Source organism: Nyctereutes procyonoides, unplaced genomic scaffold (genome assembly GCF_905146905.1).
Source record: "Nyctereutes procyonoides isolate TBG_1078 unplaced genomic scaffold, NYPRO_anot_genome, whole genome shotgun sequence".
Taxonomy (NCBI): Eukaryota; Metazoa; Chordata; class Mammalia; order Carnivora; family Canidae; genus Nyctereutes; species Nyctereutes procyonoides.
The window spans coordinates 57,898,060-57,919,096 of record NW_026575131.1 but is presented as its reverse complement, the minus strand read 5'-3'; the positions used below and the strand labels follow the sequence as shown (position 1 = coordinate 57,919,096).

The window sequence follows — 21,037 nt, the reverse complement described above, 5'->3', positions numbered from 1 at the left end:
CCTTTCTCCCCTGACATCCGCGTGTGGGGAAATGGAGGCTCCACAGGTGGAGGCCTGACCCACCGAGCAGCGCCCGCGGCCCCACGGTGCCCCCGGCCACGCGGGGTCCGCCCGGGAGTGGCAACGCCCCACCCTTAGGGAACCCGCGTGCCCCCCCCCCACGTCCTCCAGGGCATCACGTGGCCGTGCACGCTCCAGCGTGTCTCTGAGCTCCCTCCGGTGTCAGCTGGCCGCCAGGTGGGCGCAGGGGGTCCTCCAGGTGGGCTCAGGCGGGCGGCCAAGTGGGCTCAGGCAGGACCGCCAGGTGGGTCCCCAGGTGGGCTCAGGCAGGACCACCAGGCGGGCGCAGGGGGTCCTCCAGGTGGGCTAGGCTGGGCCGCCAGGTGGGTGCAGGCAGCTGCCAGGTGGGTGCAAAGGGTCCCCCAGGTGGGTGCAGGCCGGGCCGCAGGTGGGCGCAGGCGGGGCCTAGGGGGCACGGCCCTGACCCCTGGACAAGCCGCACCAGCTCCCCTGGTGCCCGGCGCTCGGAGACCCCCCAAACCCCAAGCTCTCCACAGGCTGGTGACGCAGACTAGGAAGCAAATCCTCGAGTCCCAGGGGGTGCAGGGGCTGGAGCACACACCGGAGGGAGAAGGGCCCCCGTAGTTGACACAGATCTGCCCTGGGGGGCTCACAGCTCCCGTCCCCCTTTGGGCTGCGCTCCGGGACCCTCCACGGGGACAGCATGGGAGCCGTCATGGGACGAGCCCAGCCGGACGTCCCGCAGGACCCGGCCGGCCCCAGACACAGGAAAGACCGGGAAGGACCGCAGGAAGCCCCGTGAAGGCAGGGACCCGGCCGGGAATGATGCGGCCACAGGCCAGGGACCCCCAGGAACCCCCCGGGACCCCCAGAGGCTGAAGAGGAAGAAGGAGCCTCCCGGGAGCTTCACGGTTGCGCCGCAGGTTGACTTTGGACTTGTGGCTCCCGGGGCTGGCAGACGACAAATTCCTGTGGTTTGGAGCCACAGGAGGGTACTAGGTGCTGGCACCCCAGGAAGCTCATGCCAGTGACTTTTGGGATAGTGGTCATCTGGGAGGTGGCGGGGCCAGGGCTTGCACCCGGGACCTGGGAGGGGACGGCCGCCGCAGCATGTCCCCCCACACCGGCCTCGCACGTGGGGTGTCCCTCATGCAGCCCCGATGACCAGGACCCAAGCTCGTCCTGAGCACCGCGGTGCCCCCAGCACTGCCCCAAAGGAAGACCCCACAGCTGGAGACCAGAGCACCAGAAATTTATTGAACTCTCCACTTTTCCCAAAGCACAACTAGCCACACACACGGGAGGGCTGTCCCCCGGCCCTGATTTGGAGGGACACGCCGGGGTGACCGGTGCGAGGACACCCCAAGGTAACAGGCAGGGGCCGGGCCGGGGGGGCAGAGGGAGGGGAGTGGGGCAGTCCGAGGGCAGAGGCTTCTGGCTGGAAGTCCCGACCTCCAGGATGCAGGGAGGAGGTGTGCAGAGCAGACGAAGCCCCAGGAGCCACCAGGCGAGAGCAGCGCACACCCCGGGGCGGGGAAGACCAGCCTCTAACGCGGAGCTTCTGTTCTAGGTTGTGGGGCACACGCACGCACACGCACGCACACGCACACACGACGTACCACTCCTGGAAAAAGGGGCAGAGCCCCAGAGACACCCCCCCATCCAACCCAAAAACTGGGAGGGGGGGGTCAAGCAGGGAAGGGAACAAAGTCCCCCAATGTATCAGCTGGGGCAAGTTTTTGGTTTTTCTTCCCAAAAGGGAAATTTTAAAAATCTACAACAAATCATGCCAAATTCATTAAAAGTGATAAAAACCCAGCCTCTCACTCCTTGCTCAGGCGCTGGGCCGCGCCGGGAAAGCAGAACGAAGGACGGGGACGGGGCCGGGCCGCTCTCGCCGCTCGCTCGAGGCCCGGGCAGCCCCAGGCCCCGCGGGCGGTTACCTGGAGAGGCGACGGGCAGGGCCAGGCGAAGGGCGCCGCCCGCGGGCAGCGAGTCTACAGGGACGAATTCTCAAAATAATAAAGACACTGCAGCAAATGGCATCGAGGTGTCGGCGCCGCGGAGGCCGCGGGGGCCGCCATCAGCTCCGCTGCTCCAGGTACGCGGACAGGAGCAGCCCGGGCGGCAGGAAGTCCAGGTGCCGGTTGCTGACCCTCATCTGCCTCTTGCCTTCCAGGTCGGCGCCTGCGAGGGCGAGGAGAGCAGCAGGGAACACGCTGCGGGCCTCGGCGCGGTGCCCGGCCCAGGCTTCGGCTTCAAGGCTCAGGGTGGCCCAGCCCCCGATCCCCCCCACCCCCACACCTGAACCAGCCAAGTGCCACCCAAGCTCCACCCGCTTCTGGCCTTTGGCGGGGCCATTCGGTCCCCCCCAATCCCACCCTCCCTGTGTTCAGATCAGTCGGCCCCCGCAGAGAGGCACCCCCAGCGCAGCCCCTCTGTCCCGAGTCTGCGGGAACGAAGAGAAGTATGGGGGCTGCGAATCCACCAGGGGAGCAGGTAGGAGGACCCCCCTGGGGTTGCCATGGGAACCGTCTCCCCAGCAACTCCAGGCATGAGGCGTAGATGAGGAGCGAGGACCCAATGGGGTACCCGGAGGGCCCTCCCTGGGGGACTGTGTCCTGACACCTCCGTTGTAAAAGTGGGGACACAGGCCCCAGGAGGAGGGACATGTCACACGTGTGGCACAGTGGAGGGGGCTACGGCTAAATAGAACCTTGTGTCTCCTCTGGGGGTCCCCGGATGTGCCACACAGGCCCCTCTCTCCCTGTGCCGTGAAGATGCTCAGCGAGGAGCACCTGTGCCCACAGCATCACCCAGCACGGAGCCAGGCACACGAGGAGCCTCTGATGAATTAGTGCTCAGTCCCACTGCCTGCCCCATGCTCATGCCCCCCCCATGACTCTGGCCTCGGTTTCCCCAGGCTGCGGGCGGGGGAGGGGCTCCTGCAGACCAGCGGCACTTACTGGCTGAGATGAGGTCCATGTACTGGCAGACGGCGTGAAGCAGGAGCCGCTCAAAGCTGGAGAGGAATGGACAGTAGGTGGCGGTGGGCCGGAGCCAGACCCCCGGCGGAGCCTACCGCGCTCACTCCCCCCAGTCACCTGTTGTCCAGCATGGCCGTGTACACGGCCTGGGGGGACACAGAAAAGAACCTCAGCAACCGCTCCTCCCAGGTCTCCAGCGTTGCCTGCAGGAGAAAAGGGCCCAGGGGTGAGGCCGGAGGTCACACTGCGGACGAGCTGTCCAGGCCCCCTGCCCTGGGCAGCCTCTGCAGCCTCTGCAGCCCTAGGTTCAAATGTGGCCTTTGACCTGCTCCCTGAGGCTACGTAACCCTTCCCAAAGATACCAGGACTGGGATAGCTCCATGCTACCCAACTCCTGTGCCTTCGCCCTGGTGAACTCCTACACATCCTCCAGGAACCCACCTGCATCATCCCTGCCCCTCCCGCCCTCATGCTTAGCCCTTTCCGGGCCTGGTTCCTGCACTCTGATCACACGGGTCTGTATCCTGCCTTGTCTCCACCAACACCACCTGCACTGCGTGACGTATCACCCATTACACCACCTTCAACTGAGAAGGTGAGAAAATAAAGCCACGAAAAACACCGAGCCGGTGGAGAAAGAGGCCTGGACGGGTATTCACCATGGGGATGCGGCTCCGCTTGAGGACGGCTCTCAGACGCCGGCTGATGCGCTGGAAGCAGTCGCGGGGCGTGTAGGCTGGATCCTCTACGGGATTTCCTTGCGTGGGGCATTGGCTGCAGCGAGCCTCTGGCCCGCCCACACAGGCCCCTCCCACCGGCCAGGCCCCGCCCACAGCAGGCTCCTCCCCCACTGGCCCCAGGCCCCGCCCACAGCCAGGCTCCGCCCACGCACCAGGCTCCTCCAACCGGCCCCAGGGCACCGACCACACACCAGGCTTTCTCCCACCTGCCCTCAAGACCCCCCACACCAGGCTCCTCCCCACCCACCCATGGGCTCCCCCCACACCAGGCTCCTCCCCCTGGCCCCAGGCCCCGCCCACACCAGGCTCCTCCCCCACTGGCCCCAGGCCCCGCCCACACCAGGCTCCTCCCCCACTGGCCCCAGGCCCCGCCCCACAGCAGGCCCCTCCCCCACTGGCCCCCAGGCCCCGCCCACACACCAGGCTCCTCCACCTGGCCGCCCCACGGCCCCGCCCATAGCCAGGCCCCTCCCCCCACTGGCCCCCCAGGCCCCGCCCACAGCAGGCTCCCTCCCCCACTGCCCCAGGCTCCGCCCACAGCCAGGCTCCGCCCACGCACCAGGCTCCTCCAACCAGCCCCAGGGCACCGACCACACACCAGGCTTTCTCCCACCAGTGCTCAAGACCCCCCACACCAGGCTCCTCCCCACCCACCCATGGGCTCCCCCCACACCAGGCTCCTCCCCACTGGCCCCAGGCCCCGCCCACAGCAGGCTCCTCCCCCACTGGCCCCAGGCCCCGCCCACATTCCAGGCTCCTCCCCTCAGCCAGGCCCCGCTATCCAGCCCTGGGGGCCCCCCCAAACTCCTGTGAAGGCCCGCACCTCTCCTGCGGTCCTCCCCGCGGCCAGGCCCCCTCCTCCGCGCCTTGCTCTTGCCCTCATCCTCCAGGTAGCGGAGAACCCTTTCCTGCTCCTCCCCGGAGCGGTTCATGAAGTCATTCCAGACCTAGAAGAGAGGCGGGCAGGACCTGGGCTAAGGACGGCGCGTCCCCAGCCTCGGGTTCCCCACTCGGCGGCGTGCAGACGGCCACAGCGCATGGACACACCCCTGGTGGGCGCGGCTGCCCCTGGGGGGACCTGCTGTCTGGACGGGGGATGGACACCGGCCAAATCCGCCCCCTGGGACTCCTTCATTCCCAGTGATGGGCAGATGCCCCAGGAGTGCTGGGAAGTCCCGGGGGTGCCGTGGGAGCGCTGGCTTGGGCTGGGGACCCCCGGGGGAAACAGGCTGGTCAAGGGACCAGAGGGGGAGGATCGGCAGGGCCAGGTGTGGCGGTGGAGCAAGGATGGGGGAGGCGCCAGGGGGCTGGAGCAGAGGGAGACAGGAGGGGCGCCCGGGCCCCACCTCCACGTAGGTCTCATTGCTGCAGGCCTCTGCGAAGATGCCGGGTGCTGCCGGGGGGGCCAGGTCCCCATCGTCCAGGCCAGCTGTGCCCCCGTCTGTCTCCAGCAGGTTAGGAGGTACTGGGCTAGATGGAAACAGAGGGTCTCTGGGCTGGGGGGCTGGCACAGGGGTCCCCCAGTCTCCACAGAAAGCCGAGAGCCATCTTTCCACCCTGGCCTCTGTATCAGGGCCCTCCAGTCTCCCCACGTCCCCGCTCCTGCCGTCCTCCCCAGAAGGCACAGACACACGGAGCCTGCACCTCCGGAGCGCCTACTTCTCCCCGGCTTGTCGAACTCCTCCGCGTCTTTGAAAACCCAAGCTCCAATGCCCAGAGCTCCTTACGGCCCAGCGGCAGCGTGGCCCAGCTCAGGGCCAGACGCGCGGACAAAGCAGCAGCTGATGCCAACACACACAGCGTCCTCACCGAGGAACCCCCAGGAGGTGCCCCCAAGCCCTGCTCACTGTTCTCTAGGCGCTGGAGGCTCTTCCGCCCCTTGGCCTTGGGCACGAGGTCTGAGTTCCGCACAGCCTGGTTGATGAAGTGCTGCTTCCGCTTGGAGGCTGACAGCCTCTTCACCTGGGAGCCAGCTAGAGCGGGCAGGCAGCCCGGAAGGGGCCTGTGGGCCGGGGTTGGGTAGGGAGGCAGGCCTCAGAACCCCGCCATCGCCCCGGGCCGTGGCCATCACCGGCTCGCTTTCCCTCGCCAACGGGGCGCTCTCTAGACCCTTAACATTTCGCTTTGGGGTCACATCACCCTCGAGGCCCAGACCGTTGTGATGACAGATTTGTAACCTGGGGTCCGGAGAAGAGAACCACTGGCCCGGACGCACGTAGTGGGTGGGTGGCCACGGGGAGCTCCCCTCCTTCCCCCAACCAGGCTCCCAGGCCTTAACTGCCCCTGCCGGCCGAGCTCCGGGACTTGGGCGCGCCCTCCTCTGGGAGTTTCTCAAGACACCTCGCAGGCCCCCAGGAGTCCAAAGGCAGTGCCCACGCCCGTGCGCCTCAAGTCCCCGGAACCCCGGCAGTGGGCCCAGTGGCAGGGCTGGGCGGCCGCGTGGAGCTAATCTGCCCTCCTCCGAGCAAACGGCCTTAATTGTGGAGATGGATTAGCGGCTTGGCCAGGCCACCCACCGGGCCCGGCGCGGCGGGGGGGGGGGGGGGGGGGGGCTACGTGGCCGCCCCGGCAGGTGGCCTGCCCCGCCACCCCTGCCCCAGCATGCTGCACCCACCCAGTGGCGCCCCAGGCTCCCATCGGCTCTGTCCAGGGCTTTCAGGAGGCCACAGCCCCCAGGTGACACCTCACGGCTCTGCTTCTCTGATCACCGGACGTTCAGCGTCCCTGGTAAGCGCCCACCCCGCCCACCGCACCGTGAGCCCCACGCGGACGCTCACGGCCCTGCCGCCGCGCAGGATCCCTCTCCGCGGCATCCCACGGTCCCAAGACTGAGTAGAACCCAGAGTCCAAATACCCGCCAGACTCTCCTGGTCCCCGAAGCTCGCAGGACACAAACTAAACACAGAAGCGTGGCCTGTCCCTTCCAAACCATGGAACTCCAGGGCAGTGGGGACGAGGGGCTTGGAACACGCGTGGAGCATCCACGGCTGCGTGTGTGTCCTGGAGGGAAAGGCCTCATGCCGAACAAGCAAACAGGCGGCTGGGACCCACGCCGCCAGGCCGGGGGTGGGGGGTGCGGGCCCCGTGGCATCATCGCCAGGAGCACACAGGCAGGGGCACCGGTCGGCTCAGAGCCTGGAATCTCAGCCCTGAGTTCAAATCCCTGCGAGGACGCTTTGCTGTGCAGCCTGGAGCTTCAGCTCCCTCTGCACCGTGAGGATTAAGAACGGCCTCTGTAGGGGCCCGTGGGTCTGGAAGGGGCCCTGAGAGCCAGGGGGCAGGTCGGGCACCCTCCCCCACGGACCCAGGCACAACCGGCTTGGTGTCCTCCTGAGGTGGGGAGCTCACCCCCTATTGCTCCCAGCCTCGTCCCTGGATTGAAAGTTCACTGTCTCTTGCACAGACTTGCCACAGAGTCACGGAGCCACTAAGCCGAGACCCCACGGTCTCCACGAAGGCAGCTGCGTCAGGACGAGGCAAATCAAGTCAGCACAGAGCCGGCGAGTGAGGGCTGCCTCCCTGAGGCCCGGGCACCCCCACCGAGGGCTGGACGGAGTCCAGGACGGCAGCCTGGCCGGGCTGATAACAGTCCGCATCCGGGGTGGCTATCGGGTGCTGTCAGGGCCCGGCAGAGCCCTCGGGTCGTGGGGCTGTGACGCTGGCGGCTCCGCACAGCCTCAGGCCTGTGGCAGGGCCAGGACCCGGCCCATCTGAGCAGGTGCACTGCCCTCCAGCCCCCCTGAGCCCACGGAGTCCTGTGGGGGCCCCTCAGGCCGCCCCCCAGCTAAGACCAGCCGGGCCCTCCCCTGCTCTGCCACCACGTGCGGCTCCCACGCCCCCCAGGGCCAGCCCAGCCCTGCCCCCATCATGTGAACACAGGGGTCTGGGCCAGGCACCCACGCGGGGGCCTCATGCCCTGAGCCGAGCCCTGGAATCGGGGTCCCGCCACCAGCTCAGGCTTGCCCACTTGAACCAGATTCCATCAGAAGACAAGAAATGCGGCCTCTGGGGCCTCGTGCGGGTCCTGGATCCTCAATCAAGAGAGCGAGGACGTGGGAGTGGGTAGGGCAGAGGCAGCAGCCCTCGGTCCCAGGAGATGAGATGTGCAATGACGGTTGAGGGTTCTCTGCTGCAGACACAGGGGCCCCCTCACTGTGCCTCACCCCCCGTAGGAACAGTCTGCCCCAGGGCCTTTGCACATGCTGAGCCTGCTGCCTCCAGTACACCTTCTCAGCACCTCTGGGGCTGCTAAATGGCACCGCCCTGCTCCTGCCCAACCTAATCAGCCGGTCGGTCCACGTCTGTTTACTCCTTAGCCCCTGCCTCCCACACTAGACACTCACAAACGGCTGTGCCCCCAGCCCCTGCCCGAGTGGCCGGTCCATCTGTTTCCCATGCCACCGGGAGAGACCACTTTAGAGATGGGGGAACTGGGGACCCACGGGGCTCAGGAAATGTCTGCTGTGTCCAGTGAGGGAGGACAGGCCCAAGGCGGAAACAGAGGCTCCATCGGGGTGGGTCTGGGGGGAACAGGCCCCCTTGCCTCCCCCAGTTCTGTTCCCTGCAGGCTGCGGAGCGAGGCCTTCTATCACCTGCTGTCTTGGCCTAACACGTACCTTCTGTGGTGCCGCTCCCCCCCACACCCCAGGAAGAGGCGAGAGAGGAACCTATTTCCCGAAGCAGGAAACCGAGGAGGGAGGGCTCAGCGCCCAGAGGTGACTCAGGCTGGGGTGGGGCCAACTGGGGCCCCCAGCAGTGACCACACCCCTGGGGGACACACAGAGGTGAGGTGAGGGAGCTCCGGCGGGGACCCACCGGAGGCTGACACTCTCTCTGGATGGGGGAGGCCCCTCAGAGGAAGGTAAATACCCACATGGGTAGAGACCCACATGGCTTCTGGGGAGACACCCAGGTGGAGACCTCCAGTAAGGCTGCAGGAATAAGGAAGCAATAATGCAACAAAGTACTGAAATGTTTCAGTCGATCCTTAAGGAAGCGGATGCTGCCAGGGCACCTGGGTGGCTCAGCTGGTTAAGCCTCTGACTTTGGCTCGGGTCAGGGCCCTGGGACCAGCCCCACGCAGGGCTCCCTGCTCAGCTCAGCGGGGCGTCTGCCTCTCTGTCTCCCCCTCCGCTCCCCCCCGCCCCGCACACTCTTCCTCTCTCAAATACATAACATCTTAAAAAAAAAAAAAAAAAAAAAAGAATGGATGCTCCGTTCTGCCGGGTGCAGGACCCTAGAGCTCCCCCCGCATCCCAGCCATTCTGAGGAGAGGCCGCTGTTCTATCTCATTTTACAGAGGAGGAAACTGAGGCACGGAAGGTGGCGTCAACAGCCCCGGCAGCCGGGCCAGCCCACGGAGGACGCAGCCCTGTCCTTCCCCCCTGCCCACTCCCCAAACCAGGACCACAGGACGGATGGCCCAGGTTCCTGCCCGGACACCCTGATTAGCCGGGAACCTGCCCCGGGCCCACTGGGGTTTGTACCCAGAGTGGGTGGCTCCCCCGCTTGCGCTCCTGCCCACCCACGTTTTAAGCACCCCCCCCACGCACACCTAATCTGTTAAGTCCTCGCATATGAACAAAGAGCCCCGTGCGCTCCGGGGTGGGGGGCTGAGAATCCCCACAGGTAAGCGCAGGCCGGCGTGGGGGGCATGCCCAGGGCGCCGGGAGGGTTTCCGGGGCCACCCGGCAGCCGCACCTCGGACCCCAGCAGGCGGCCCGGGCCAGGGGATCCAACCTGCCCCCCGCCCCCAGCGAGTGCACACCCGGCCCAGGGTGGGGGGCCCTCTGGCCCCTCGGGCCTGCGAGCGGGCAAGCGGGCTGTGCTCCCTCTGCCCAAACACCGGGTGGCAACCAACCCCCACCCCCAGCCCTCCGGCCTGGGTCCCCCAAGGAAAAGGGGCGGGGCGGCCCGGGCTGCAGGCAGACAGCAGGGGAGAGGGGAGCGCAGGGGTGCTGGAGGCCCAGGAGGCACGGCCCGCCCGCCCCGCCGCGCTCACAGCGTCCGCCGCCCGCCCGGGGGGCTTCCCACCGCCGCCGCTGCCTCCTCCGAGCCGCCCTCCGGGTTCTCCAGCGCGACCATGGCCCGGCTGCTGTTGTCGCCGCCGCCCGGCAGGGCCTTCTCGCGGCCGTGCAGGAAGTGACGGGCGCCCAGGGGCGGGCCGGGGCGGAGCCTGCGGGCTGGACGTGGCGGGCGGGCGGGGGCTCAGGCCACGGTGCCTGCAGATCGCCGGCCACCGGCGGGGTATGGGGGACACTCAGCCCCCAGGAACAGGCGGGGAAACTGAGGCCGGAGGTGCGTGATGCCTGCCCCTGAGGCCGGGCCAGGTAGCCAGCAAGGAGGGGACATCTGTGTCGGAGGCGAGGGTCAGCTGGCACGACTGGAGCCCCAGCCCCGCACCACCAGCCCCTCCCCGAGCCTGGACGGCGTGGCTCAGTTTACTCATCTCTAAACATAAGCCACCAGTTCCCACCCCCTTTCACCCTCAAGGACCCGTAACAAGTGCTGCCCCCCCACCCCGGGGTGACCGGGGCCCAGTGATGGGCTCTGAGGGTGCAGCAGTGACCAAGACAGAGTGGGGAGGGAAGAGGAGCTCTCGGAGGGAGGGACTGGCAAGCCGCAGAGTGGGAGGGGCGTGTCAGGCAACGACAACAGCCAGTGCAAAGGCCCTGAGGCACCCAGAGTGACCAGAGCAGGGGGTGAGTGAGCCCCAGGGGGCCGAGGTAGACGGCGGGGCGTGCACCCGTGAGCCTGGTGCCCCTGTGACAGGAGGTCTGGTTTTTGTTCAGAGGCAATGGGGAGCTATGGGAGGGCTTAGAGAAGAGAATTAACTCTGCTGCGGAATCTAGAACCCACCCTTCCACCTACATGAAAGGTGGGGAACCGGGACCCTGCGAAGCAACACCCCAGGGATAAGAGCTGCCACAGGCGGCCTGTTGGAAATCGTGCAGGACCCGTGACCCCATCACTTTCGCAAATAAAGAGAAACAAGTAAGGAGCATGAGGAGGAGGAACCACTGAAGGACCCCGAAAAGCACCTGCTGTGTGACGTCACTCCTGGGGCAAGGTCAAAGAAATCGGAGTTGATGGGAATCCAGGGAGAAGGCACCCTGGGGAGCGAGCAGGGCAGGGGCGCTGGGGGCCGGCAGCGTCTGTCCCTGCTCTGGCCCCCGGCCACCAACTACTCAGTAGATGTGCTCCCTCTGGGGATGGGGGGCGGCCGCAGCTTCTGGAGCCTCCCTCCCGGGCGCCTGTGCCCTTCCCAGCACCCCCTGCCCCGGCCGCCGCCTGCCCAGGAGCTGCGCAGCCTCTGCTCCCCACAGCCCTGCCTCGAGGCTCCAGCCACCTGCTGAGTGCCCCCCCACTGCCTTAGACCCACCCAACAGTCTCCCCCAGAATTCCTGCCTCCGGGCAGCCTTGCGTCTCCCCATCCTAACCGTCCCTTATTCTCAGGCCAGGCTCTTACGCCGCCCACCCCTGACTTATGTGCTTCCGTGGTGCCCCTGTGTGTCTCCCTGCTCCTCCCTTCCCCACCTCTTAGGTGCGTTTTCGTCACTGGTGGCATCTCTCTGCCTGGGCGGTACTTGGTGAGGGCCGGACGTCCTGGCAAGCGGGCACGTACCGCAGGTGCTACGTGTCTGGGTGCGGGCTTGGGGTCTACGGTCCTTGCAAACTGCCCTCCGCCGGGTTCCTACCCCCAGGGCCACCAGGGCCCATGTCACCACTGCCCACGTCCCCAGGGCAAGTGTCTGCCGGTGCTGGTTAGGTGGGAGGCAGTGAGTCCTGGTGAGGCTAAGTTTCGAGACCAGGCGTCTTCTAACCATAGGATCCTGGGCAGCCCTGCCCGGCTCGGAGCCCCCCTGGCTCTGCAGCGCCCGTCCTGCAGCCTCCACCGGGGCCGGCCTCACCACCAGCCACGGCCCTCCCATCTGCGACCCCCAGCCACTTGCAAGGTCAAAGTCGTCACCACTCTTGTCTCTGTGCTTTGGTCCGGGCTGCCTGCCCGTCCTGAGTGTCCCCGTACAGTTAGGATGGTCCTTCCAGGACCCACGGAGGCCTCCAGGCGGCTTACCCCTCTCCCCCTCTCCTGCGGCCCCCCAGCCCCTCCCCCAGCCTGTCCCCTCCTGTGCAAGGAGAGGACGGAAAGGGGGAGACGTTTGCTGTGCAGAGGAGTGGACGGCACGGAAAGGAGAGGGCGTGTCCAGCAGGGCTGGAGAGGCGGGGACACCGCGGGGAGCCCGGTATAAACTCTGGGGGGGCTGCGACGAATCACAGAAGCTGCCCAGCCCTGCGGAGTCGCCCTCCAGACCCAGGGCGCGGCCAGGAGGGAGAGGGCAGCGAAGCCATGCGCGTCGCGGCGGCCACGGAGGCCCCCAACGCGTCCTGGTGGGCGCTGGCCAACGCCACGGGCTGCCCAGGCTGCGGCGCCAACGCCTCGGACGACCGGGCCCCGGAGCTGCGGCTGCTGGACGCCTGGCTCGTGCCCCTCTTCTTCGCCGCGCTGATGCTGCACGGCCTGGCAGGGAACTCTCTGGTCCTTTTTGTCATCTGCCGCCACAAGCAGATGCGGACGGTGACCAACTTTTACATAGGTGAGCGCCAGAGCGCTGCGCGGAGCCCGCCTGCCACGCGGGGGTCCCCGGGAGGGAGAGGCCGGCGCCCGCCCACCGGCCCTGCACCGCTGACCGCCGACCCGTTATCTTGGGCGGGAGCCCCAGAACTGTGCACCCAAGGGTCCGGGGCCGGGCAGTTAAGGCGGGTTTGGGGGGTTGGAGCATGGCCCTGCCGCTTGAGACGGTGTCGGATTAGAACGCGGTTCTTATAACACCGTGTGCACTGAACAAAAGTAGGGGGCGGGGCTGCAGGACCCCAGGTGCAACCTTTGCCCCGTGGCTCGGTCCACACATTCGAGGAAGGGCTGGGCCACCTGGCACAGGTGAGTGTCGGTGTCCTGTGCTCTGTGGTGACGCGTGGGCCACCCTCACTGTCTCCGAGGGGGTGAAGGGTGGGGGGCAGGTGCTGAACCTCAGCCGGGTGGGGCCGCTTAGGCAGGCTCAGCAGGGTGGACTGACCCTGGACGGTGCCCCAAATCCTCTGCCCTAGGTCACTGCAGGGGAGGGAGGACCAGGGGGCAGGGCCCGGGGCTGTGTGGGGAGCCCTGGGCGGCTGAGGTGCCCCGCTCGTGCCCTGCCTGCAGCCAACTTGGCGGCCACGGACGTGACCTTCCTGCTGTGCTGCGTGCCCTTCACGGCCTTGCTCTATCCGCTGCCCGCCTGGGTGCTGGGTGACTTCATGTGCAAGTTCGTCAACTACATGCAGCAGGTGTGCGGCTGGGGCGCCCCCCCGGAGTCCAGGGGCGGGCCGGGGCGGGCGGGGAGCCCGAGCAGGTGAGAGGGACGAGGCCCGGCAGGTGGGGAGATGCAGACCGGGATGCGGGTGACGGGCGTGAGTGCCCGCGGTCCTAGCATGGCTCTGCGTCTCCCCGCCTCACCCCAGGCCCCAGCGGACCTCAAGCCTCCACTGTCCTGGGTCCTGTCCGGCGCCCCGCCCTCTCCTGCCCCAGCAAACTTGCCAGGATGGCCCGGGTGCACCTGAGTGGACACGAGGGGGGAGCCGCAGGGTGGGTGCAGGCAGGGGGCCGCGACCCCACACGGGGCGAATCGCGCTCTCGGTGCTCGCAGGTCTCCGTGCAGGCCACGTGCGCCACCCTGACGGCCATGAGCGTGGACCGCTGGTACGTGACCGTGTTCCCGCTGCGCGCCCTGCACCCCCGCACGCCCCGCCTGGCTCTGGTGGTCAGCCTCGGCATCTGGGTGGGTGAGTGCAGCGCGCGGGCGCACGGGGGTGGCAAGACAAGGTGTTGCTGCTGGGCGCGCCCCAACGGCCCCTCTGCGGGCCTGGGGCGCGCGTGCATCTGGGGAGTGGGCTCAACCGCGCTCCCTGCAAAGGTGAGCCCCTGGGGGCGCGGGCCTGGGAGGCGCTCGGTGTCGCTGCGGGGAAAGGCCCTGGGGAGCCATGGGGGGACCCCCTGGGCGCCCCTCGTCCCCCCGGCAAGGTGTTCAAGCTGCCCGGTGACCCAGGCTCCGCGACGGTGTCGGCGCCGGTGCTGGCCCTGCACCGCCTCTCGCCGGGGCCCCGCACCTACTGCAGTGAGGCCTTCCCCAGCCGGGCCCTGGAGCGCGCCTTCGCGCTCTACAACCTGTTGGCGCTCTACCTGCTGCGGCTGGCCGCCACCTGTGCCTGCTACGGGGCCATGCTGCGCCACCTGGGCCGCACCGCCGCGCGCCCCGCGGCCACCGACGGCGCCTTGCAGGTGTGCGGCTGCGCGGGCGGGGGAGGGGCATGCGGAGGACGGGGGTGGGGGTGGGGGGGCGGGCAACGTGGGAGGCCGCGCGGGTCCGAGGGGAGGCAGTGGGGGAGGGGGGCGCCGCGCTAGCGCCTGATCCCCGGGTGGTGAGTTCAAGCCCCGCACGGGGGGCCCGGAGCTCGCTTTAAAAAATCCTAATAAGTGAACCAATAAAAAAAAAAAAAAAACAAATTTACATTAAAAAATAAAGAATAAAATAAATAAAAAATCATACTAAGTGAAAAGAAAGGAGAGGAGAGGAGACGAGGTGCAGGGGAGCGCCGCAGCGCGCCTCCACCTTGCCTCCTTCCTCCTCCCTCCGCGCTCCTCCCTCCTCCCTCCGCCCCAGGGGCAGCTGCTGGCACAGCGGGCGGGCGCCGTGAGCGCTCGGGTCGGGTCTCGCGGCTGGTGGCCACCGTGGTCCTGCTCTTCGCGCCTGCTGGGGCCCGATCCAGCTGTTCCTGGTGCTGCAGGCGCTGCGCCCCGAGGGCGCCTGGCACCCGCGCACCTACGCGGCTTAGGCGCTCAAGATCTGGGCCCACTGCATGTCCTACAGCAACTGGGCGCTGAACCCGCTGCTCTACGCCTTCCTGGGCTCCCACTTCCGCCAGGCCTTCCGCGGGGTCTGCCCCTGCGCCCCTCGGCCGCCCCTCGCCCCCCGCCGCCCCGCCCGCGGAGCTGCTCCGCCTGGGCGCGCCCCCAGCCCCCACGGGCCGGGGGCGCCCTGGGGTAGAGCTGGGCCCCTCCCAACAGGTGCTGCCCGGACAGCAGCTGCTACCGTGTGGCTGCCCCGCGCGTCCTTTCTGTGCCACACAGTCCTAGTGAGGACGTCCTGTCCCCGCCAAGGCTCCGCACCGACTCGCTGGCCCGCTTGCTGCTGCCACACTGCAAGGCCTTACCTCTGCGTTTCCTGAAACTGGAGGCGATGCCGGGGACACCCCGCTCTCCGGAACTTTCCCTCCAAAGCACCCCTAGACATTTTGCCCACGCTGCCTCGCAACTGTGACTTTGTGAGCTCCATCCCGTCTTCAGATGTATTAGAACGTGAACACCGTGTGCGTGGTTTTTTTTTAAAAAGATTTTATTTATTTATCCACAAGACACACACACAGAGAGAGAGAGAGAGAGAGAGAGAGGCCGAGACGCAGGCAGAGGGACAAGCAGGCTCCATGCAGGGAGCCCGATGTGGGACTCGATCCCCGGTCTCCAGGATCATGCCCCGGGCCCAAGGCAGGCTCTAAACCGCTGAGCCTCCCAGGGATCCCCACCGTGTGCGTGTGTTAAATTGCAGAAATAAGGTCTCCGCCCCGCGGGGAGCATCCAGGGTCCTGGGTGTCACTGAGTAAACGGGCCCTCCCTGGCTCGGTGCGGCTGCCTCATCACAGAGCACCCAGAGCGGGGGGCAGTGGGAGCAGCAGGCCACGATCACTGGCGATTCCGGCCGCCTGGGCTCAGCCGGGCTGCAGAGGCTCACCTCACGGCTCGGCCACGCTGCATGGCTGGGCGCAGTGGGAGTCCCTCGGGTGCCCCTCAGGTGCCCCTGGGGTGTGGCTACGGGGGGGTGAGTCCCCCCCCCACCGTGGCCCCACAGGCCAGGGCCCATTCACCTGGAAGGGCAACGGCCCGGATTTTCTGGGGACATCGCAGGCTTCCCAACAACCCAGGTGGGCGGAGATGTTAACATGAGGCCAAGAGGACAAAATATGGGGCCATTGTGACAGTGACCTGAAGTCACTGGTTCCTCCTTTATTTTTATATTTTTTCAAGATTTTAATTTATTTATTCCTGAGACACAGAGTGAGGCAGAGACACAGGCACAGGGAGAAGCAGGCTCCACGCAGGGACCCCAATGTGGGACTCGATCCCGGGACTCCGGGGTCACACCCTGGGCCGAAGGCAGACACTCAGCCCCTGAGCTACCCAAGCATCCGGGAAACAATTTATTAAAAAGAAGGTTAAAAAAAAAAAAAAAAGAAAGAAAGTTAAGAGGGGGCTCCGGGGCATTCATCTCAGAAACAAAATGTCCTGTCACAGGAAACCTGTTCCCATGTGCTCGCAGCAGCTTTACCTGTGGCCGCCGACCGTGGACACAGCTCGGGTGTCCTACAGACCAACCGTCCACGCCACAGGACGCCACCCAGGGGTGGACACTTGTGGGCGCCCTGTCCACACCCTGCCGTGCAGACACGCGGCCCCCGGGGCGGATCTCCCAGGATCACGTAGGACACAAAGAGGCGACCCCCGAAGGATATCCCCCGCCAACAGGGGGACATGGGAATGGAGAAGAGGTTAGGGGCGCCAGGCAAGGGTGCAGGGCTGGTGAGGAGGGACCCCCCCCATATAATGAAACGGGGAAATGCAGACCCGGAGGGTGCATTGCCTCGGTGTCCATGTGGGTAGTCGCATAATTTTGCAAGACGTCACTGCTGGGGGAACCCCGGTGACGTTGCGTATCAGGATTTACTGTGACCTAAGAAACACCCAGTTAAAGGCTTGAAAGGGATGTCCCGGAAGAGGGGTCCCCGGAGCTCATTGGGCTGGACCGGATTTCCAGAGCCCCTCCGGGTGCCGGGCTCTGCACTGCGGCTGGGCCTTGGCAGTGCCACGAGCAGCCTGGTCTCCCACAGAACTAAAAAAAACTAAAAAAAAAAAAAAAAAAAAAAAACCAAACCTAAAAAAAAAAAAAAGAAGGGGGCAAACTACCTGGAGAGACGAGAGGGGACGGCGGTGAAGGGGGTTCTCAAAGGGACCTCTGTGCCCTGTGCCAGTAACTGGGAGCCTGACCTTGGTCGGGGGTGAGGCCGGGAAGGCTTCCTGGAGCAGGTGAGTGTGAGAGATGTGAGTGGAGCATGGAGGTGGAGGGACAGCACAGGGACGGAGGGCACAGGCAGTGCAAAGGCCCTGAGGCAGGCAAGTGCTGGGTTGGAGGAATGAACGGGCAGAAGGCCTGTGGGGCCAGAGGAGCGGGAGGTGGGAGGGCTCTGCAGGGGCCAGTCGGGCCTGTCCTGAGGGTGGTGGGAGCCATGGTGACCTCTAAGCAAGGAGACACGTGGCCCCAGGTAGGGGGAGATTTTTCCAGGTTGTCTCCTGACCGCCACCCCCTTACTTTGACGGCTGCCAGGACCAGGCACCCTCCGGTGCAGTGCACCTGCGAGGGGGTGGGACGCCCCAGGGCCGCCCAACTGGGATGAACCCTGGGGCCGGCCTGGAGGGAGGGGCTCATTCCAGTCCCAGGTAAACAGTGAAAACGTATTAGTATAAGGAGGTCCCGGGCAATATGCGGGGCGCCCCTAAAACCTGGCCGCGAGCCCTGTATTTACGGAGGAATTCTGAGTGGAGCCTCAGCAGGATCTAGGGAGGAGAAAATGCACCCCGCGGGCCTCAGTCTCCCCATCTGGCCCCGGCAACTCGTTTCCAGGTGACTCGGCGCCACCTGGCGGCCCCTGTGGGAGTCACGGCGCCCCGGGCCCCCCCCGCCCGGCCTGCAGCCCCGCAGGTGCCCGGCAGGTGGTGCTCGCAGCCCACCAAGGAGTCGGGGCGGGGCTCACCTGGACCCCTCCCTGGACCGCGGCCTGGATCCCTACCTGGAGCCCTACTTGAACCCCGCCTGGACCCCAGCCTGGACCCCTACCTGGACCGCGGCCTGGACCCCTACCTGGGCCCTGGCCTGGACCCCAGGCTGCACCCCAACCTGGACCCTAACCTGACCCTCCCTGGACCCCTACCTGACCCCAGCCTAGACCCCAGCCTGGACTCCAACCTGGATCCCAGCCTGGACCCCTACCTGGACCCCTTCTGGACCGCAGCCTAGACCCCAACCTGGATCCTAATCTGACCCCTACCTGGACACCTCCCTGGACCCCATCCTGGACTCCTACCTGGACACCAGCCTGGACCCCTACCTTGGACCTCTACCTGGACCCCAGCCTGGACCCCTACCTGGAGCCCTACCTGGACCCCTACTGACCCATACCTGGGCACCTACCTGGACCCCTACTGACCCCTACCTGGGCCCCTACCTGACCCGCTACCTGGACACCTACCTGAACCCCTGCCTGGACCCCAGCCTGCACCCCAACCTGACCCCTGCCTGGACCCCAGCCTGCACCCCAGCCTGGACCCCTACCTGGCCCCCTACCTGGACTGCGGCCTGGACCCCAGCCTGCACCCCAACCTGACCCCTACCTGGACCCAGCCTGGCCCCCTGCCCCAACTGCATTATGAATTTTCCGGGTCCTCATCACTTTTGTCTCAAGGGATCTTGTCCACTAAAAAATATTAAATGTGACATTTTACAAGTATAGAGAAACTAGTTCAGGGGCGCCTGGGAGGCTCAGGTCATGATGGGGGTGCCCCCCTGCAACCACCCCCCCGCAACATATCCCTCCATCTCTCACATAAATAAAAATCTTTAAAAAAACAAACTACGGGATCCCTGGGTGGCGCAGCGGTTTGGCGCCTGCCTTTGGCCCAGGGCGTGATCCTGCAGACCCGGGATCGAGTCCCACGTCGGGCTCCCGGTGCATGGAGCCTGCTTCTCCCTCTGCCTGTGTCTCTGCCTCCTCTCTCTCTCTCTGTGACTATCATAAAACAAAAACAAACTACTGTAACTCAGGCTGGATTTAGGATCTTGTACGTCTTACTAGTATATTTGCTTCTTTCTTTCTTTCTACTATAAAAGTTGCTAAAGTTGCATTTTCGTGGATCTGTGGATCCCGGCTCCAAGGGACCGTCTATCTGGAGCCCCGGTGACAGGGGACCCCCCCCCCCCAGGCTGGCTCGGTTTGGGGTTTGGAAATCAAGACGGTGGCTCCGTGTGGCCCAGACAAGACACCAATGAGCCTGCGGGCGGAGGGAAGGAACACGGGAGTCTTCCCTTCAGCCGGCACTTATCGAGCGCCTAGTGTGTGCCGCGCAGCCTGGGCTGGAGCCCGCGCCAAGCAAGGTCCAGCAGGTTAGATGAATAAAGATGTTTGGAAACAAGTGCTCGGATGAAGATAAGACGGGTGACAGGCTGGGGGGCCCCCGTGACCCTGCCAGGTCAGGGACGGACCCTCCAAGGAGCTGAGGCCCGCTCGGGATAGGGCGCAGGCCTCCGGGCGCCCGGGCCGGGGCCTCAGGGAGGGCGGCCACGGAGCAAGGCCCAGGAGGAGGAGCACCACGGGGAGGAGGCCGCAGGGGGTCTGGGTGAATTCTCAAGAGGGTGCCCCCACCCAGCCCAGCGTGGGGAGGCGCCTCCCAAACCCACAGGGGCCCCGCAACACAGGCTGGCCCAGAAACCTTCCAGGACCTGTGTCTCTGGACCCATTTCCCGGCTTGAGAAACAGCAGGAAGCGGAATCCGCGGCCGGTGGGGGACCTGGGCCTGCTGCCCACCCCGTGGGCCCCCAGGCTGCGCCTGAGGTCCCCCTCCCTCCCTCCTGCAGCTAAAAATAGGATCCCTTTGGCTGGAGGCAGCTGGGAATCCCGCAGCCCCTCACCCTCTGGGCTGGGCACCCTAGGGAAGCCCAGGCAGCAGTTTTCCCCTGGCGGTGGGGGGGGGGCAGCACCCCACCTGCCCCTGCGGGTACCCCCCCCTTCTGAACAGAAGGAGGTATAATCCTCAGAACCACGCCACAGGGACTCCTTTCACAGGAGGGAAACTGAGGCACGAAGACCCCCGCCCTCCACGGCTCTAACGGGGGTGGGGCAGGGGGTGCTTTCAGACCCGTTTGGCTCTTCCGAGGGGAAGAGGCTTTCCTGCTCTTTGCAGAGGAGGGCCTGGGGCCGCGACCCTCTAGGGCCATCTCACCTGGGTCTCTCCAAACTTCGCCTCCCGGGGCAGGTGTCTGCCCCTCCCCCTGGGGGGTGGGGGCGGCGAGGCCCGCAGCTGGGGCTGGGTGTTTAATCGCCTACAGGTGGAGGCTCCGCCACCTGCGTGCATTAGGCTACTGAGGCCCTGGGGCTGGTGGGCAGGACTGCGGCCTGCCGGGTGGGGGAGCCGCCCCGCACCCATCCCCCTGGCTTGGGAATCCCCACCCCCCACCCCCACCCCCACCCCCACCCCCCAGAGCAGGAAACCTGCAATTTGCGGGGAGGCTGGATGTCCAGCAAAGGTGTCAGCGCCTCAGGGCACTGGGAGGGGGCTGCGCTCGAGCTCCACCCCGAGGACCCGGGAGAGGTGCCCCCCATGCGGCTCCCCTTCGCCCCCCATCTGCGCTGGAGCCTGCGCCCCTGCACTGGGCCCCCAGGGAGCGCTCGGGGCCTCGGGGCCCCCCAGCAGGGGCGCGCCCCACTCTGTGCCTCAGCCTTCCTGTCTTTGAAATGGGGGCGTGAAGAGCCGTGGGCACCCGGACGGCCACCGCAGCTCGGAAGAGGACCGTTCGTATTACTACCAGGGACATCAGGTGACCTCTCCTTGGGGAGGGGTGACAGTCCCGTGGGGGGTCGGGGTCATCGCGATTTCACTGGGAATCTTCCCGGGCGCAGCACGCACTCCGCCGCCCTGACCCCCCCCCCGCTCCCCCCTCCCGCAGCCATCCCCTCCCAAGGCCCCCCCCCCACCTACAGCGCCCCCGTCGCACGGCCCTGGCCGCCCTCCCGATCCCCGGGCCTGCGCCCATTTCCCGTCCCAGTAGCTCGAGTCATTACCGGGTGTTTAATCCCCATTTTACAGATGTGGCAACCGAGGCTGCGCTGGGGGTGGGGCGGGTGGAGGGCTAAGTCGCTAGAGCCCCGCGGCTAGAGTAGGGCACAGGGTTCAACTCCGAGCTCGGCAAGGCCAGGCCCGTCCTCGGTGGCGGGTGAGGCGGCGGAGGGGTCCCCCACCCGGCCGGGTCCCTCCAGCCCTCCCGCGCCGAGGGCCGCCCCCTCCCTCCCTTCCCCTCCCCTCCCCTCCCCCTCGGACGCTCCCTGCCGGCCCCTGTGCGCTCGCGGCCTCGGCGCGCACTTTGCCCACCGTCC

At 66.5% G+C, this 21,037-nt stretch overlaps 2 protein-coding genes across 2 annotated transcripts; one reads left to right on the top strand and one right to left on the bottom strand.

Moving 5' to 3' along the window:
* Nucleotides 1-1,257: 1,257 nt before the first annotated feature.
* On the bottom strand, nucleotides 1,258-9,879 carry R3HDM4 (R3H domain containing 4). Its single transcript, XM_055343361.1, is given in 9 exon segments — nucleotides 1,258-2,208; nucleotides 2,988-3,043; nucleotides 3,126-3,211; nucleotides 3,668-3,753; nucleotides 4,572-4,695; nucleotides 5,095-5,201; nucleotides 5,204-5,218; nucleotides 5,596-5,750; nucleotides 9,750-9,879. Coding segments are annotated over 9 exon segments (816 nt in total). The 5' UTR covers nucleotides 9,833-9,879; the 3' UTR covers nucleotides 1,258-2,104.
* Nucleotides 9,880-12,095: 2,216 nt separating this feature from the next.
* On the top strand, nucleotides 12,096-17,907 carry KISS1R (KISS1 receptor). The gene is given in 9 exon segments (XM_055344375.1): nucleotides 12,096-12,342; nucleotides 12,948-13,072; nucleotides 13,432-13,567; nucleotides 13,831-14,063; nucleotides 14,446-14,487; nucleotides 14,490-14,526; nucleotides 14,529-14,739; nucleotides 14,741-14,875; nucleotides 17,715-17,907. Coding segments are annotated over 9 exon segments (1,359 nt in total).
* Nucleotides 17,908-21,037: the final 3,130 nt, after the last annotated feature.